Source organism: Hypanus sabinus, chromosome 13 (genome assembly GCF_030144855.1).
Source record: "Hypanus sabinus isolate sHypSab1 chromosome 13, sHypSab1.hap1, whole genome shotgun sequence".
Lineage (NCBI taxonomy): Eukaryota > Metazoa > Chordata > Chondrichthyes > Myliobatiformes > Dasyatidae > Hypanus > Hypanus sabinus.
In genome coordinates this window covers 92,326,193-92,345,806 of record NC_082718.1, presented here as the reverse complement: position 1 = coordinate 92,345,806, position 19,614 = coordinate 92,326,193, and the positions used below count along the sequence as shown (strand labels likewise).

The 19,614-nt window shown below is 39.7% G+C and overlaps 1 protein-coding gene across 1 annotated transcript in view; it reads right to left on the bottom strand.

Moving 5' to 3' along the window:
- The window catches only part of kntc1 (kinetochore associated 1), a 162,983-nt gene that overhangs the window by 62,288 nt on the left and 81,081 nt on the right, over positions 1 to 19,614 (bottom strand). Inside the window, exons 37-40 of the mRNA XM_059988223.1 lie at positions 19,255 to 19,311; positions 15,509 to 15,672; positions 8,059 to 8,163; positions 5,130 to 5,258 (exon numbers count right to left, since the gene is read on the bottom strand). Coding sequence (XP_059844206.1) covers positions 5,130 to 5,258; positions 8,059 to 8,163; positions 15,509 to 15,672; positions 19,255 to 19,311 — 455 coding nt within the window. The remainder of the gene's footprint in view (positions 1 to 5,129; positions 5,259 to 8,058; positions 8,164 to 15,508; positions 15,673 to 19,254; positions 19,312 to 19,614) is intronic.

Below are 19,614 nucleotides of genomic sequence, written 5' to 3'. Positions count from 1 at the left end.
CAGATTACAACACGAATTAGAAAAGGAGTGTCAGAGGACAATGTTACGATAGTCATGGGAGCTTTCAACATGCAGGTTGATTGGGAAGATCAAGAGAGTGAGTTTGTTGAATGCCTACGAGATCACTTTTTAAGAGCAGTTTGTCGCCGAGCTTTCTAGGGGATCAGCTTTACTGGACTGGGTGATTAGGGTGCTTAAGGTAAAAGAACCTATCAGAAGTAATGATCACAATTTGATTGGAAGGAGATGCTAGCAGGAATGACAGCAGAGCAGCAATGGTATGAGTTTCTAGGAAAGATTAAGAAGGATAGATGTATTCCAAAAACAAAGAAATACTCAAATGGTGAAATAGTACAACTGTGGCTGACAAGGGAAGTTAAGGCTAATGTTAAAGCAGAAGAGAGGGCATACAACAAAGCAAAAATTAGTGGGAAGACAGAGGATTGGGAAGCTTTTAAAACCCTATAGAGAGCAACTAAAAGAATCGTTAGGAGAGTGTTACGTGACCACTGTTTCATACTGGCAGTGTCACTTTAAAATCGCCTGAATGAGACAGGACCATGACATCAGTATAAAAAGATGCGACAGACCGCTGGGACCTTCAGAAGGAAAGGGCGAGAGCGAGAGAGAAAGTTTAGACTGCAAGCTGCTGGCAGTAATTTGCTGTAACAATGGGTAAAGTCCGATGCTTTCCCCTTCCCAAGACTGGGTTGGCACGGTGCATATTGGATGTGTGACTATCACTTCGTATGATCAATATGTGGATTTTGTTGGAGTATCCTGTGGCCACCACTTTCATTAACCCTTACCTGAATTCAGGTGTGCTGTGTGGTAACCACTTGTGCGAAGGGATATCCCGTGACTGTCACCTTAGGATAATTCTACGTGGATTTCAGAACGACTCAACGGATGAGAACTTCTGCGACGGTTACTTAGTTTACCCAGCATGGAGTCTGTGGAATTCTTCGTAATTGCCTCCTCTCTACATTTTAACGTAAATTTGCAAATCTCTCCCTTCATATATTCCGTAGATTACTGAACCTTTTCTAGTTTGCCATCTTAAGACTTTAAGAACTGTTCCTAAGCTTGACAGTTTGGGAGCCACACATGCATAACACTGTTAACTACTGTTTATTTTGTTTAATTTTCTATATTATGAGTAGATACTAATAAAGATAATGGTTTTAACATCAAAACCTGACTCAGTTTGTGATCTATTGCTGCTGGTACGTAACAGGGGAAAAGATGATTATGAAAGCAAGCTAGCAAACAATATCAAAGTGGATAGTAAAAGCTTTTTTAATTATGTAAATAATAAAAGAGAGATGAGAGTGGATATAGGAATGCTGGAAAATGAGGCTGGAGAAATAATAGCAGGGGCCAAGGTGATGGCAGATTAACTAAATAAGTATTTTGCATCAGTCTTTACTGTGGAAGACACCAGTAGTGTTCCAGATGTTGAAGAATGTGAGGGAAGAGAAGTGAGTGCAGTTACTATTACAAGAGAGAAGGTGCTCAAAAAGCTGAAAGATCCAAGTGTACACAAGTCACCTGGACAAGATAAATAGCACCCTAGGGTTCTGAAAGAGGTAGCAGTAGAGATTGTGGAGGTATTAGTAATGATCTTTCAAAAAAATCATTGGACTCTGGCATGGTGCCAGAGGACTGGAAAATTGCAAATGTCACTCCACTCTTTAAGAAAGGAGGAAGGCAGCAGAAAGATAGTTATAGACTAGTTAGCCTGACCTCAGTGGCTGGGAAGATGTTAGGGCCAATTGTTAAGGATGAGGTTATGGAGCACTTGGAGACACAGGACAAGATAGGACAAAGCCAGCACAGTTTCCTTAAGGGAAAGTCTTGCCTGACGAACCTATTGGAATACATGTAGTATATATAAAAGAGATGCAGTAGATGTTGTATATTTGGACTTTCAGAAGGCCTTTAACAAGGTGCCGTATGAGGCTGCTTACCAAGTTAAGAGCCCAAGACATGGTTAAAGCATTGGCTGATTGATAGAAGATGGCAAATGGGAATAAAAGGATCCTTTTCTGGTTGGTTGCCAGTAACAGTGTTCTGCAGGGGTTGGCGTTGGGACCACTTATTTTTATGCTGTAAATAAATTATTTAGATAATGGAATAGATGGCTTTGTTGCCAAGTTTGGAGATGATATAAAAATTGGTGGAGGGGCAGGTAGTGTTAAGAAAACAGGTAGGCTGCAGAAAGACTTGGGCTGACTTGGAGAATGGACAAGCGAATGGCAAATGAAAAACAATGTTGGAAAATGCTTGGTCATGCACTTTGATAGTAGAAATAAATGTGCACACTCTTTTCTAACCGGGGAGAAAATCCAAAAATCTGACATGCAAAGGGACTTGGCAGTCCTTGTGCAGAACAACCTAAAGGTTAACTTGCAGGTAGAGTCAGTGGTGAGGAAGGCAAATGCAATGATAGCATTTATTTCAAGGGGTCTGCAGTGGTGAGGCCTCATCTTGAGTATTGTGAACAGTTTTGGGTTCCTCATCCAAGAAAAGATGTGATGGCATTGCAGAGGGTTCAGGGGAGGTTCACAAGGATGATTCCAAGAATGAAAAGGTTACCATATGAGGAAGGTTTGACAAGCTGTTAGTTTGTACTCGCTGAAATTTCATTGAAACCTTTCTAATGTTGAAAGGCCTAGACATAGTAGATATGGAAAGGATGGTTCCCATGGTGGGAAAGTTTAGGACAACAGGGCATAGCCTCAGGATAGAGGAGCAGCCATTTAAAAAAGAGGTGTGGAGAAATTTCTTTAGCCAGAGGATGATGAATTTGTGGAATTTATTACCACAGGCAGCTATGGAGGCCAGGTTGTTGGGTGTATTTAAGGCAGAGCTTGATAGATTCTTGATTGGACACAGTATCAAAGTTTATGGAGAGAAGGCCAGGGAATGGGGCAAAGGAGGGAAAAAGAGGATCAGCCACGATTGAACAGCAGAGCAGACTCAACAGGCCAAATGGCATAATTTTGCTCCTTTGTCTTATGGGATATAGACTGGTTAAGAGAATGTGCAAAGATGGGGTGAATGGAATACATAGTTAAAAAAATAGTATATTGGCCTTCATCGCAAAAAGATGTGTGTGCAAAGCAGAGAGTTGTCGACATCTGGAACATTGTATATAGATCTGATCGGATCAGGTGAAATCCACCCTGAGGAAAGTGAATGCGAGTAAGGCAGCTGGCCCAGACGGAGTGCCCGGCCGGATACTGAAAGCATGTGCCAACCAGCTTGCTGAGGTGTTTACAAGTATATTTAACTCTCACTGCAAAAAGCTGCTGTTCAAACATGCCTTAAAACCTCCATCATCCCAGTGCCCAAAAAATCAGCAATGAAGTGCCTGAAGTCCCTGTAGCGCTGACACCCATGGGTCATGGACTTTCTCACAGACCAACCACAGCAAGTCAGAATTGGTAGGCACACCTCCACCACTTTCATCTTAAAAATAGGCAACCTGCAGGGCTGTGTGCTGAGCCCTATGCTCTACACACTCTTCACACATGACTGCACCCCCATCTACACCTCCAATTCCATAATTAAATTTGCAGATGATACCCCAGTGGTTGGCCTGATCTCGGACGAGGATGAAACAGCCTACAGGCTCAAGGTAGATCATCTGACGGAGTGGTGTAAGGACAATGTCCTTAACACTTCTAAAACAAAAGAGATGATCATTGACTTCAGGAGATCAAAGGACAGAGTACACACCCCCCTCCATATACATGGCGAGGTAGTGGAAAGTGTGGAACACCTGAAGTTCCTTGGATTTATGTTGTCAAAGCAGCTGACATGGACCACCAACACCTCGCTGACATGGACCACCAACACCTCGCTGACATGGACCACCAACACCTCGCTGACATGGACCATCAACACCTCGCTGCTTGTAAAAAAGACACAACAAAGACTCTTCTTCCTCAGAAAGCTGAAACAGGCCAAACTCCCACAAAAGCTGTTGCTTAACTTCTACAGAAGCACAATTGAAACCATCCTGACCAACAGCGCCACAGTATGGTTATGCTAGCTGCATAGCCGCCGAGCAACAAGACCTGCATCGTGTGGTGAAGGCGGCCCAGCGAATTGTCAGGATGGAGCTCCCAGGACTGGACACCATCTATTCCAGCAGACACAGGAGGAAAGCAATCAGCATAACCAGAGACACCACACACCCCAGCCATTCCCTGTTTGACCCGCTTCCGTCCAGCAAAAGGTTCAGGACACTAAAAACCAGAACAAATAGACTGAGGAACAGCTTCTACCCCAGAGCTGTGGCTTCCATCACACCACTCCCACAGAACAATGACTGAAACTGTGAGCACATACAAGGACTCAAGTATTTGCACTAATTGCACTTTGTGCATTACTGTGATATTCTGGTGCTGCTGTAACTTACTTTCTGCTACTTATCTATTTAATACTGTTTTTCTATTACTGTCTTGTTTTTATCTACCACTTTGTATGATTGCCTGAGAGGAAGCCAAGCAGAGTTTCATTGTACCTATGTATAATGACAATAAAGATCATTCAATTTAATTCAATCTTCCTATTTAGGGAAGAATGTACCTACGTTAGAGGCAGTGCAGTGAAGATTCACCACATTTATTTTTGAGCTTATCACCTGAGGAGAGATTAAGCAGACTGGCCTTATGATCTCTTGTGTTTAGAAGCATGAAAAGAGATTTTCATTAAGGCATATATAATTTTTACAAGGCCTGACAAAGGACCAGAGATCTCAGCATTAAAACAAACAATCATCCATTCAGAATAGAGATGATAAAGCTCCCAAAGAATAGTAATAAAGTTTTGGAATCTTTATACAAGGCAGTTGTAGTACAATAATTCAGCATATTCAAGGTGAATATCAATAGATATTTATAAATTTTTAAGAGAAACAAGGAATAAAATGTTATTTCAAGAAAGAAGAGCCAAAGTAAGATTGGACATGATCTTATTGAATAGCAAAGTTGATGTAAGGGGGCCAGATTGCTCATTCCTGCTTGTAGATCATACGTCTTTGCTTCTAAATGTAAATGAGAAATGCTTAGATAGAAATAAGATGTGGTTTAAGAGAATTGACAAACTATTTCACATACCAGAATTTTATTATAATTCTGCCACGAATCGTTGATGATATTCCACAACTTCTCAAACACAATCTGTCTCGGCAATAATGTGCAGTAAGCCAACGCTAAATCAGTGTCAACCACACGACAGTTGAATACCTAAGAAATTAATAGATTCACAAGCTTTAGTGCAGAAACAATCTGCAGAGAACTGAAAAAGGCAGGAAATTACCCAATGGGCTAAAGACAATAACAAATAGCAAGAGTGTTTCTTATTAGTGCACAACTTATTGATCTTGCAAATTAGAATAACCAATAACAGATTACATCAGTAAAGGAACAAATGTGACAACAATCCCAGTTAATATGCACTTCCTTAACGGGGAACAATGTTATCAAGACCAGCTTCTTCTCTGAGTACAGTAACATTGTTCTTTCAGTGATGATTGCTCTGTATTCCTAATTCATTATGAAAGAAGGCTGTAGAGGGTTATAGACTCAGCCAATTCCATCATGAGCACAATCCTCACCATCAGCAAGGACATCTTCAAGTGATGGTGCCTCAAGAAGGGGGCATCCATCACCAAGGACCATCACCATTTGGGCCATACCCTTTTGTTGATACTACCATCTGAGAGAGAGTACAAGAGCCTGAGGACCCACACCCAGCCGTTTAGAGAAAGCATCTTCCCCTCCACCATCAGATTTCTGAATGGTCCATGAACACTGCCTCATTATTTCTCTTTTTTCCCCTGCATTAGTTATTTATTTTGTAATTCGAGTTATTTTTGTCTTTCTCCTGCAATGCTGTCGCAAAACAAATTTTGTGTCATATTAGTGATAGTAAACCTGATTCTGGAAGAAGTGAAGACACTGACACTTGCCATCAGATTATAGCTAAAAACTATGAATGCCACACATGGGTATCTGGTACTCTTCCAATTTTCTGTACAAGGCAGAAACCTTGACAACTATAAAGACCTCTAATAATCATCATCAAGATGAGGAACAACCTTCTACTTATAGGTTTACAAATGGCTTTTGGGCAAGTGAATCCAGGGAAGTTCCCAATATAGTAGATTCAGTTTAAGTGATCCATTGGTTAATCAAAGAGCTGCGTATTTGATGCAACTCTTAAAGAATAAAAACTAATCGAGAAAGTAGTCAAGATTGCCATCGTTCATTTGGGACACTATGCCACTTAACTGGAACAGGAGACGGTTGCTGAACAGTTTCTAACTAGTGTCAGTCATGTGAACTTGTACCCATTACAAACTACATTGTAGTTAGAGAGATTGTTTTTTAAAAATAGCATCAGTTATGCATACTTATGTTAAAAAAAAAGTGATTTTTGTCACTGATAGTTGGCGAGAAATAAGCAGCAAGTCAATTTAAAACTGTTTTATTCACTGTAGTTTCAAGCATTCAAGCTTGGAGGTGCCAGAAATGACCCATAAGTGAAAATGAAATGATTTCCCTACTTCAATAAGTTAGGAACTACAAAGAATTTGAAGATATTGACAAACATCTTGAATGTTAGTGTTACGAATGTGGAGCAACTCTGATGGGCCAAAGGGTGCAAAGTCGCCCCCTCCTTTTGGAGAATCGCAAATCGCTACTATTTCGATGCTGTTATCAAGGGAGATGAGAGAGACACAGGATAACAGAAAAGGCAGTTGTTATTGACAACGCAGGAATACACAAGAAGTGGAATGTCTCCTAACAAAAGCGGAATGGAACCACTGATTACTGCTATTGTCTCTTGGAGAAGGAATTGTGTATTGAGTACTGTACTATTCATTGAAACCCCTCAGGGGGCAGCCAGAGTGGTCTGGTTGAGGGATTGCATCATCCCAACCTGATTGACACCTGGGGCCCCGTGAGTGAGGATAAAAGTAGGGTGTGGGGAACACCCCTCAGACACACCAGGAGAAACGTTACGAGACCGGTGGGGGGCTTGTGTGTGTGTCCATCCTTGCCTGGGTGGTGAGTCCTCCACGGAACGGTCTAGCTAAAGGACGGATACGGATCAAGATCGTAACAAGGAAAGTCGGCAAGTTTCTCTCTCTCTCTCTCTCTCTCTCTCTCCAACAATTGCCATACGGTGATCAGCAACGACTGCAGCCTGTATGAACTGAACTGAACTTTATATTTCCATCGGACAATTCATTATCCCCTAGACAACGATAGAGCTTATTTCTTATTGATGATTATTATACCGCACTTTTAGGTTTAGTATTGATGGTGTATATTATCTGTATATTTGCATTGATATTATTTTTTGTGTATTTTTGCTAATAAATACTGTTAAAAATAGTATCATCAGACTTCAACGGCTACTCCTATCTTTGCTGGTAAGACACCCAGTTACGGGGTTCGTAACATTAGAATGAAATTAAAGATTTGGAGGATGCACTGTTACAGACTATTACCTGCACAAGGTGTCGACATTGACTTTATTTACAGTTAACCAAAAGAACAGGGCAGCATACATTGGATAAATTCTTCTGTCATTAATTGTTGAGAACTAATAGTTTTATAGTACTGTAGTAGTATTGGTAGTATTCTAATTTGTTCTGTATTTCATTTAAATACATAATTTGTTACTGAGTTAAACAGTAGTTTGTCTCTTTTTTAATCACACCTTTTTAACCATTTCCATGAAACTTCAACTAATTGGAGCAGATGCTTAGTTGAGCAAAAATATACTGGTCCAGCTATGTGTCAATTAACCAGAATCCACCATACTTCAGTATCAATCATTGGAGGAAAGGCAAACTTGATTTGGAGGGCATAAAGGAGCAAAAGTTGAGTACGAAAATGAAAGGACAAACTTCCTGTTTTAGATTGTCATTCAATTAATGTGCTGGAAATTTATGGACCAGTAGCAAGTTAAATTGGTGTCAGCATTTACAGTCCATTTTGACAAATTATTGTAGAATATCTGGTGCAACTTTACCTTGTGCAGCAAAGCTTGAGAATTCTTTGTGACAATCGAAAAAGCTACATTTCCAATATCAACAACAAAATCTTTTACTTCTTTTGAGCATTGGTCGTCATGAAGCTGCATAACAAAGAAAGGGAGAAATACATTAATCATCTCATTCATCAGTTACTATCTTTTGATTCTTATGAAGGAGGCAACTGTTCAGCCCGATGGATCTTTGACTGCTTCCAAGAGAGCAATCCCTTTAGTTCAATTCCTTCTTTCAGCCTTTCTTTGCAGCTTCCTTGCTTCTTGTACATTCTAATCAAATTCCCTTTGATTTTTTTTTTTGCTTTTAAACTACAGTAAAGGGTAATCTACAGCATCCAATTTACCTACAGCATGTCATTGGGATGTGTGAGAAAACCCAGGTGGTTACAGAGAATATGAAGTCTTAGAGAAATACAGCACGAATGCAAGACCTGCAGCCCAGGTCCATGCTGACCACACTGACAACCCAGCTAATCCCAAAGGTTCTAAAAGATAAGGCAAGCATGGCTTCCCATGTACAAAACCCTGCTGAATCCTCTTAATCAGACTCTGTCCTGCCAAATACTGGTAGATCCTGTTCCTCTGAATTCCCTTCGTAACTTCTGCACTCCTGATATCAAGCTGATCGAACTGTACTTTCCTGGTTTGTCCTTTCTACCTTTTTAAACACAGAACAACTGAGGATGCACTCTGTCAGGCCCTGAGGATTTATCCACCATAGTGTACTTTTCGGCTGCAAATACCTTTTCCCTGGTAATATTAATGTCCTCCAAGACATCACTACTTCAAAATTGTTTAATGTAATTTCCTGTACACAACTGTAAAGAAAAAAAAAATAATTGTTTCTCCAAATCCAAAACAGCTAAAAAAAACATAATAACACAATAATAAAAAAACACAATAAATATAAATACATAAGATAGCTCCTATACATTCATTGATTGTATGTCCCTTAAGTGATGTCAGGCTGTACATAAAATGACTGAAAAGAAATAATAGTGGTGAAGGAGTTGATCAACCTTACTTCTTGAGGAAAATAACTGTTTTTGAGCCTGGTGGTCCTGGTGTGGATGCTATATAGCCTTCTTCCTGATGAGAGAGAGACCAACAGTCCACAAACAAGACGGGTGGATTCTTCATGTTACTGACCCTTTTCTATATATACACATGTCCTTGAGGTGGGTAGGATGTTACCAGTGATGCACTGGGCAGTTTTGACTACCACTGTAGAACCTACCTGTCAGCCGCAGGGCAGTTTCCACACCACGTAGTGATGCAGCTTGTCAGGATGCTCTTTACTACACATCTGAAGAATGACACAAGTGAAGTCCAACTCTCTTCTGCCTCCTCAAAGTAGAGGTGATGATGAAATTTCTTGACTGTGTAGGACGTGTTGCAAGACAATTAGAGGATGTTTGTGATGTACATTCCCAAGAGTTTTAAGTTATTTGCAGTTTCCACTGCTGTACTGACAATGTAAAGTGGGGTGTAAATGGTGCAAGTTTTCCTGAAATTGATAGCCATCTCTTTTGTCTTGTTGACATTAAAGAGGTTATTTGCCTGACACCAGGCCTTGAGCTCTTCCACTGCCTCTCAGTAGACTATCTCATCATTGTTGGTGATGAGCCCCACCACTGTCTTGTCATCAGTGAACTTGACGAGGCAATTGCTCCAGGGTATGTTCATTAGGAAATTCAACACCCAATTTCACAGTGGCGTATTTAGACCAGAGTAGGAATTTCTTCACCAAAGTCTGTGAAATCCAGAAACAGCATTCTGACATCAGTGTCATTTTCTAGGAGTGTCAGGGTCAGGTACATGACAGATGCTATGGCATTTGTCATACTGCCGTTCTGTTAGTTAGCATGTTGGTGAGTGTCTAGTGCTGCAGGAATGGAGCTTTTGATAGGTGCTATTTTTAGCAATTCAAAGCACTTCATGATGATTGGCGTCAGTGTCACTGGGCTTAGTGCTTTAGTTCTGTTTCCCTTATCTCTTGAGCAAAGATGAATTCTCCCCAGTTTATATTTGTTAAAAAAACCCATTCATCTTCTGTAGCTCAAGACACAGGTTGACCTACTCTCTCCATAGCCACCTTTTTACTCTTATTATAACTATAGAGTCTCTTGGGAATTCCCTTAACCTTACCTGCCAGATCCATCTCATACCCCCATTTTGCCCTCTTGATTTCCTTTTTGAAAGTATTCTTAATCTTTTGATAGTCATCAAGGGATTCACTCATTCCTGAAATCCTGAACTCAGTGTCTGTAAACATGCAAACTCTGAAAACATTGTACTCAGGGTCATGACTGAAATTTGTTTCTGGACCTTTTAGGCAGTAATGATAATAGCTGTATGACTGTGCCACCCACCCTGTTAAAAAGTCCCAAACTATTTCTGTTCCATAATTCCAGAGCGTGGTGTTCAGTTGGATTTTTAAAAAAAATCTTAACTTTGAATTTTTGCCCAGACATCTATCTGATCACAACCCAGTCATATCTACTTTTAATTATGGCAAAATTAAAAATAAGACTACCAGATAGAGGTTTAACTCCACCCTTCTAAAAAACAATGAATTTCTAACACAACTGAGAACAAAACTGATGGAATTTATAAACTTAAATAAAAAGTGACTCAGATGTGACAGTGATTTGGGCCTCCATCAAGGGTTTCTTATGAAATAATGCCATTTAGCTCAGTTCCCACCTACATAAAAGCAGGCTTCAAAAGATTTCCACCCTAGAAGAACAATGTAAGGTTTTGGAGAATGATCTCAAAAGGAGATACACCATAACAAAAGAAAACAAGCTCAGAACAAAACAAGCAGAATTAAATGATTTATTAAGAAGCAGGGCAGAATATATGATCCATATAACCAAACATAAGTATTATGCAGAAGAGAGCAGACCGAGCCATCTTTTGGCACTAACGCTCAAACAACAGGAAGCTAAAAGGTCTATAACAGCGATAAGATGTCCTAAACGTAGAGTAGTGTCTTCAACAGAGGAAATAAACGAGACATTCAAGAATTACTTTAAAGAACTGTATACAGGTGGCTCAGTTCCTTCTGAGAATGATTCACAGATTTTTTTAGTAGATTTGACTTCCCTATGTTGTCATTAGAGAACATCAAAACTCTAGACTCTACTATTATACTGGATGAGCTACTTAAAGCAGTCAAAGCTACAAATAAGGGCTGTATGCCAGGTATAGATGGTATACTTGTGGAACTTTACCTATCACTTTGGGATATTCTTGGACCAGTATGGTTAGAAACATTAAATTATGCTATTGGAAATGGCGCTTTCCATAGAGATCTAAACTCAGCCCTGATGAGTTATACCTAAGCCCAGTAAGGACCCTTGGAGGGTACCAATTACTGTCCAATCTCCTTGATAAATGCCGACCTCAAGTTATTCTCCAAAGTCTTAGCCAGTAGACTTGAGATAGTAGTTGAGAAAGTAATTAGCCCAGATCAAACAGGCTTTTATCAGGAGACGTCTCGCATCTGATATTTGCCAGCTCTTACACATACTGAGTGCAACACATAAAACCCCGCCTGCCTGTAGATGCTGAAAAAGCGGTCGATCACCTTGAATGGCCATCTTTGGAGGGTTCTAAAACAATTTAAGTTCGGCAATAAATTTATCAATATGATTCAAACACTGTATGCTAAATCCTTCAGCCTGGGTATGTGTGGGAGGAGGTTTCTCAGAGTTATTTGACATAGGATGGGGCACACGACAAGGGGACCCTTTGTCTCCTTTAATTTTTACTATAGCTATTGAACTGCTTGCACAGTTAATTAAAAACTCCCCTCAGAAATCCCCTATAACGATAGGTACAACACCACATTCGATATCACTTTACGCAGCCGACACACTAGTTTATACAGCAAATGTTCAACAAACTCTCCCCTAAGTTTTAAAAACACTGAAGCAAATTTGGACTTCTTTCAGGATACAAAGTTAATTTGTCAAAATCAGCACTGATGCTGATTAATACAGATAAAAGTAAGGTGTTTCTCCCTCCCCAGATTAAGGTTACAAAAGAGGTCCTCTACTTGGGTATTAAAGTTAACACTTCCTATCATCTGTGGCTAAAACAAATTACTCTTTAATTTTGAAAAAAATAGAAGATATTAATAGATGAAGACACCTGCTAGCATCAGTCCCAGCCCATATATCAGTCATTAAAATGAACATCTTACTCCGCATTAAATTTATCAGCCGAATGATCCCACTTGCAGCTCCAGCAGGATATTGGCAAAAACTGGACTCCTCACTACGATGCTATGTTTGGAACGGTAAACGACCCAATATAAAGTGGGTATAAAGCTCTACAATTCAAAAAGTTGGAAAGGGGATTGGCATGTCCAAATTTTAAATTGTATCACTGGGCATTTGTATTAAAAAGTACTGGATGGAGGAGGATAAAGTTTCGTCATGGAAAAATATAGAAGAACTAATAGCACCAATAAGGTTGAAGGACTTTCTCCTTACACATATGTCTACCAAAAATTGTGATTTGTATTATGGTCTAATTTTAACCCATGTGGTACAAGTGTTTAGAGCAGCAGAAAAATTCCTAAAGTTTAAAAGCATATGGTGCAAATCTTCTCCATTACGGAACAATAATCATCTTCTATCTGGGGGGAAGCCATTCACTAACAGAACTCGGAAGGATAAAGGTATTATTAATCTTCAAGATATTAATGGGGCAAGTACTATCCTTAGCTTTCAAGAACTGGTATCTCAAGATAATATTGATAAACACTCTCTTTTCTTCTACTTTAGAGTAAGATCAGCTTGTAAAGCCTACGGGGTTCCCTGGGGGTCAGATTTAAAGGATCATCCCATTTTAAGTTGGATATAGAGTGCTCCAGGACAGATATTGTCATATATCTATGAAAAATTAACCTCCCAGAAATATATGCCCTCATCAGGAATGAAAGCCTGGGATAGGGACATATCTGAGTTGGGTCAAGACTTAGACTGGGATGCAATTTGGGATAATGCGGCTGGTGCTTCAAAAAATCCAAATCATCGGTATATACACTTGAAATTTTGTCATAGAGCATATTTAACACCAAGAATTAGACATCAGATGGGACTGGTTCCTGACCCATCTTGCTCATTTTGCACCCACGGAACAGTTGGCTCTTTTATACATGTTGTATAGGAATGTCCAGGGGTTTCTGGTTTGTGGGGGAAGGTTATTAGTACTCTTACAGAACTAAAGGGAGTACAATTACCAATGGACCCCGCTGTACATTTTCTAAATGATGACTCCCACCTTTCCCTTACGGAAAAAACATGCAAAATCTGGCTGGCAGGCCTGACTGCAGCTAAGAAGATTGTAGTCCAGCATTGGAAACCTTCTCATGATATTTCAAGTATTCACTGGCTTTAAAGCTTTTTGGACATTTCTTACCTGGAACATCATCAGCAAGAGTAAATGATGCACGACCAACCACAATCTTAATGTGGATAAATTTGATATCTAACTTAAAAGATCTTCTGTTAAAATAGGAAGCTCTGCCTGTGTATGCACTACTATTCAGTTGGTTGGTAGAGGGGAGAGGGATGGGAGGGGGGAGTGAGGGGTGGGGATGAGGAAGAGGATGAGGGGTGGAAGGGGGGTATGGTGATGAAAGTTGGGGGGTGGCTGGGTTAAACAGTCAAAATGTAATCGTCAACTGGTTGTATTGAATGTAATTTATTGGTGTTGCAATAAAAATTAGTAATTTAAAAAAATCTAACTTTGAAAAACTAGCATACGATTCTCAGAAAATTGTTCCGTAGTTCCCCCAATAACAATTCCCTATCAGTAATAATGATAACAGCAAGTTCTTGCCAGCAATAATATACTTCCAGACTAGATACAACAATTGTGGTTAGCTGTTATACATGGTTATCATGTATAACCAGTCACTTTCTGTCAACCAGTTTGACCACAAACTTGAGCAACACACAAAAAATGCTGGAGGATTCCTTCCAACATCTATGGAAGAAAATAAATGGTTGATGATTCGGGCTGAGACCCGGACTGTCTCCTGCATTCAGTGGTTCTGATGTAGACCCTCCACATTAGTGAGGCCAAGCTCAGAATAGACCACTGATTTGCAAAGCACCTGCACTCCATCTGCGATGGCTATTCCAGATTCCCAGTTGTGTGTCATTTCAATTCCACTTCCCCTTCCCATACCAACCTACCAATCTCAACCTTCTCCAATGCTAGGGTGAGGCTTAATGCACACTAGAGGAACAGCACCTCATATTCTGCCTAGGTAGTCTGCATTCCAAAGGTATGAACACAGATGAGTCTTACGCCACCCTTCTCTCTTCTTGATCCTCCTCAGGTCCTGTCATTTTTGTCCCATTTTCCATAAACCTGTCCCAAAGCCCTTTCTCCTCCCAGTTCCATTTACTATCACCAACTCACTCCCCTCACCTGATTCTCTTTCATCTGCCCGTTACCTCTCCCCGACAACTCCATTATCACTTTTCTTACTTATCAAACCCGGCCACTGATAGTAGTTGTGTTCCCGCTCCTTTCCAGGCTCCACCTGCTTGTTTTTTTGTTTGCCATCATTTACCATCCACCTGCCCATATCCAAGCTCTTCCCCTATCCCTTCCCAAGCAGGCTCAATCTGCCTGTCATCCTTCACTCCTCCTGTATCACTAATCCCTTCTCACCAACTCCCACTCCTCTTTGTACTGACTGTCTTCCCTCTCCACCCTTAGTCTTTAACCAATGTTCCAACTCAAAACATTGACAATTCCTTCCCCCTCCCCATAGATGCTACTCAACCAGCTGGGCTCCTCCAGTCAATTGTCTGTGAGGAAATATAATCCAAGTTGACACAATTACAAGCAAGTCTGTGACTCGAAGAGGAAGCAGCAAAATCACCTTTCTGAATTTCTTCAGACTTTCCATCATCCACAAGGTAATGCCAAGAGTGTGATAGAATTGCCTGGATGAGTACCGTTCCAGCAAAACTCAAGATGCTCATCCACACCCAAAATGAAACAGACTACTTGACAAGCACCTCCAATACCCTAATCTTTCATTTCTTCTACAATCCAAATGTCATGGCAAAAATGTCTATAACAATGTAATTCTTTTATCTTCTAAAGCAGTGAAGTCTATAATTCAAACAAAAGACAGCAGGGACATGAAAATGCCACCACCATCTACAGCTCTTTATCTAAGTCCACTGCATTCTGCTTAGGAAATATATTATTACTCTTTGATCATCACTGGACCTGAAGACTGGAATATTGTTCATGAACAATTTCTCTAATGTTATTATTAGGATAACAAATGTCAGCCTTGCTAGCAATGTTCATATTATTTTATTGAATAAATACCATTTAATTGAAATAATTACACACATTTGATAAAATAAACTGTCAATGCCCTACCTACCTTTTTACTCAGCTCTGAATTCATATTGTTGGAAACAAAATGTTGATGGCAGCTTCCAAAAGAGTTAATGATCAACTGCAGAGCTAGTTGTAACTGGCTATACTCCAGCAAATTTGGTAGTAGGTTGGTCATGGGTGTATGAATCCGCTTCAAAGGGTTCTGGCCTGTTATTTAAAAACAAAAATCAATTAATTTTTTTAAAAAGACTCTTTTTATATTATTTTTTAAATGCACGTACAAGGAATTGGGCTATCAGTTAATCAGGGTAACTGCTTATTAAGGACAACTCTGAAAGAGCAAAAACAAATCGAGAAAATAGCCAGGATTCCCTTAGTTAATTAGGGACATTATGCTGCTTAATTGGGATGGGAATGATTGCTGAACAGTTTCTAACTAGAGTCAGTCACATGTATTTGTGTGGCCATTAGACACTACACTGTGCTTTGAGCGAACAGTTTTTAAATAGGGTCAGTTTGTGCACTTGTGTTCAAAAAGTGGTGATTTTTGTCAATGATAATTGACGAAAAAAATCAGTAAATGGTTTGGAAAAATATTAATAATGTCCTATGCTTTGCAGTGGATTCCACGTTTTCAATACAGAAATAAAATATTGTACTATTGATAAGTCTGTTGCTTTCTCTATCATTGCAAGTTTTTTTTAAACATGGGAAAGCCAACTTAAAAATAGCTTTATTAAATTTAATTTATTTCAATTCAAACATTAATTATAAATAATCACTAAGCATTGCTAATCCTAGTCAAATGTTAAGTCATATTCTGGGATCCCCAGAACTGATAAATTATTACAGAATCAAATTTAGACCAATGGAGACTACAGATGCCTGAATCTTTCCCTCCACAGAAGTCACTCATCCCTGAGTTCTTCCTGCATATTGTTTGTTGTTCCAGGTTTAGACTTAGCTGTTATGCAACACTGTAATAATAACTAGTTTTACAAGAGGAAACAAATTAGGCAGTAATTACTACGGGGGGGGGGGGGGGGTGGTAGTTTCATCGTGACATATGCCATTTGAAAATCATCATTAAGGTCCTCGATCTCCTGATCATTCCAGTTGCCAAACTGCTCCATGAATTACAACAGAATCCATCTGAAGGTACTGTGAATATGATCTTTCTCACATGACAACACAAGGAGCAACAAACATTGTACCTGGGCTTTTTTCCAATCTCATTAAAGCTTTCTACACCATCGATAGACAGGGTCAGTGGAATGCCATCATCAAATACAACTGCCACAGAAATTTGTCACTGCTGTCATGAAGCAAACAAGCCATGATCCTAAGCTCATAACAGAGCTTATCTCAATGACATCTGGTGTTAACCAAATTATCACTTGTTTTGACACTTTCCCCAATCATTATTGCCACTATTCGGCACTTCACTTCCAACAAGCGTCTGCTGGGTGCACTTACTTTCGGAAGTAATTTAAAACTGTTCAACCAATGGTAACTACACATCAATCATCAAGCTGCATCTGATGCTTGCATTAAACACACCTGGAGTATAAGCTCTTAGCCATCATCGATGCATTCATTAAAGTATACAAGAGGTGGGACTTTGCCCTTACAAAGGACTATCACCAACACCCTTAAACACCCTTAAACTCTGCCCTCCAAAACGGAAAACATGGAATTCTTCTCATATTAGAGGGCCATTTTTCAGTGAAGGTGGACATTAATTTAAATACATCACTGACTTTATTTTCTGGGTGGAAACAACTTGCATGAGGATTAAAAAGTTTGAAGATCAATAACTAATATTTAGAAAAACAACCATGGTAGCAATGATCCCTGCCTGTCTACTGTATATGCTTCTCAGACTTGAACAATGAACTCAAGCCACTGATAAGATAGCACTTAAACTGAGACCAGTGTCTTCCTTTAGGGCATCATCCCAAATTTTGAAGCCCTAATTATAGTCAGGTGATGGGATTAGAGAAGCCGCAACAATCAAAGGCCTGACACCAAGCTTCCAAAACGGACATGTTTTGCCAAGCTCTGCCACAGTAAAGAATTCCCAAGTGAACAAAGACAGATTATTGAAGGGCAACAATATACTAAGAGCACATTGGAAAAAAAAAATGTAACTTGTCCACTTGCGATGTAGCATCTTTACCTCCATTTTAGGAATACCTGGCCCTCATCTGCTCAATTTGGAAAATGTTTAGGATGATGTTTGGACCTTTGAGACTCAGAATCAGAATCAAGTTTATTATCACCAGCATGTGACGTGACATTTATTAACTCAGCAGCAGCAGTTCAGTGCAATACATAATAAAGAAGACAATTTTTTTTAAATTACTGTATGCGTACATTGAATAGATTAAAAATCGTGCATAAAGCAGAAATAATTCAATGGCCATTTAGGAATGAGATGGCAAAGGGAAAGAAGCTGTTCCTGAATCATTGAGTGTGTGCCTTCAGGCTCTGTACCCTCTACCTGATGGTAACAGTGAGAAAGGGGCATGCCCTGGTTGCTGGAGGTCCTTAATGATAGACGCTGCCTTTCTGAAACACCGCTCCTTGAAGATGTCATGGGTACTTTGTAGGCTAGTACCAAAGATGGAGCCTACTAAATTTCTGCAGCTTCTTTCGGTCCTATGCAGTAGTCCTCCCATACCAGACAATGATGCAGCCTGTCAGAATGCTCTCCACGGTACAACTATAGAAGTTTTTGTGTGTATTTGTTGACATACCAAATCTCTTCAAACTCCTAATAAAGTATAGACACTGTCTTGCCTTCTTTATAACTGCATTGATACGTTGGGACTAGGTTAGGTCCTCAGAGATCTTGAAACTGCTCATTCTCTCCACTTTTGATCCCTCTATGAAGATTGGTATGTGCTCTTTCATCTTACCCTTCCTGAAGTCCACAATCATCTCTTTCCTCTTACTGACATTGAGTGAAATGTTGTTGCTGCAACCCCATTCCACTGCTGGCATATCTTTCTCCTGTACACCCTTTCGTCTCCATCTGACATTCTAACAACAATGACTGTATCATCTGCAAATTTATAGATGGTATTTGAGCTATGCCTAGCCACACAGTCATGGGTATCAAGAGTAGAGGACTGGGCTAAGCACACACCCTTGAGGTGCACCAGTGTTGATCGTCACAGATTGTAGTCTTCTAGTTAGGAAGTCGAGGATCCAATTGCAGAGGGAGGTGCAGAGGCCCAGGTTCTGTAACTTCTCAGTCAGAATTGTGGGAATGATGGTGTTAAATGTTGAGCTACTGATTGTCCAGCAAAAATGTCAGAAGGGTACCCACCTACCCATCAGTGAATTATTTCCTGCCCACCTGTGGAAGAGCTGACAAGTCTCACTTAAGGGTCTGATTAAGACAAAATCTCAAAGGACCACCTACACATTCAGTGGCTATGACCAAACGTGACTGACAGCAATTTGACAAGTGCCACGCTCTAATAAAACAGTGCGTCAATAGTTAATAACAATTCAGATGAAGGAAGAAAAATAAATTTAAAATCACTTATCAGAAGAATATTTACTTGTTCCATGAATTACTTTTGCATGACAAATTAATAAAATTTACAAGGTACATTTATCAGACTAATTTATTTACTGCAAACAGAGGAAGTTTCACCTTAATCTGCACTGGATCTGAACTCAAACTGAAACCACCCACGCTATCCCTTTTGTTGAAGTTTAGACGATAATGGCTTTGAACATCTGATATATATACATTGACTTTAAGTACATAAATACCTTCCATATCTGGGCTCATCGGCAAGCATACACAATCCAACGGATGCAGTTTTATATCTACATAAAATAAAGAAAGTTTCAAAAAGTGCAATCAAATTAATTAGCTGGATTGTAAATTAAATTTCCTTCACTTCTTTTTCTTGACTACTAAAGGTAATCATGTATTATTTCATTTTGACCAAATCTTAAGCATCTTTTTATAAAGCACAAAGTTGCTAGGCAGCAAGTTTTGCAAACGTACGATGCATAATACTTCATTACACTTAACGTACATCAGATAACAATACAGATATTGTTGCAAGTAGTAATGAGCGCCAAACACACACAAACAAATCTATCCAAAAGATTTAAGTGAGTAGG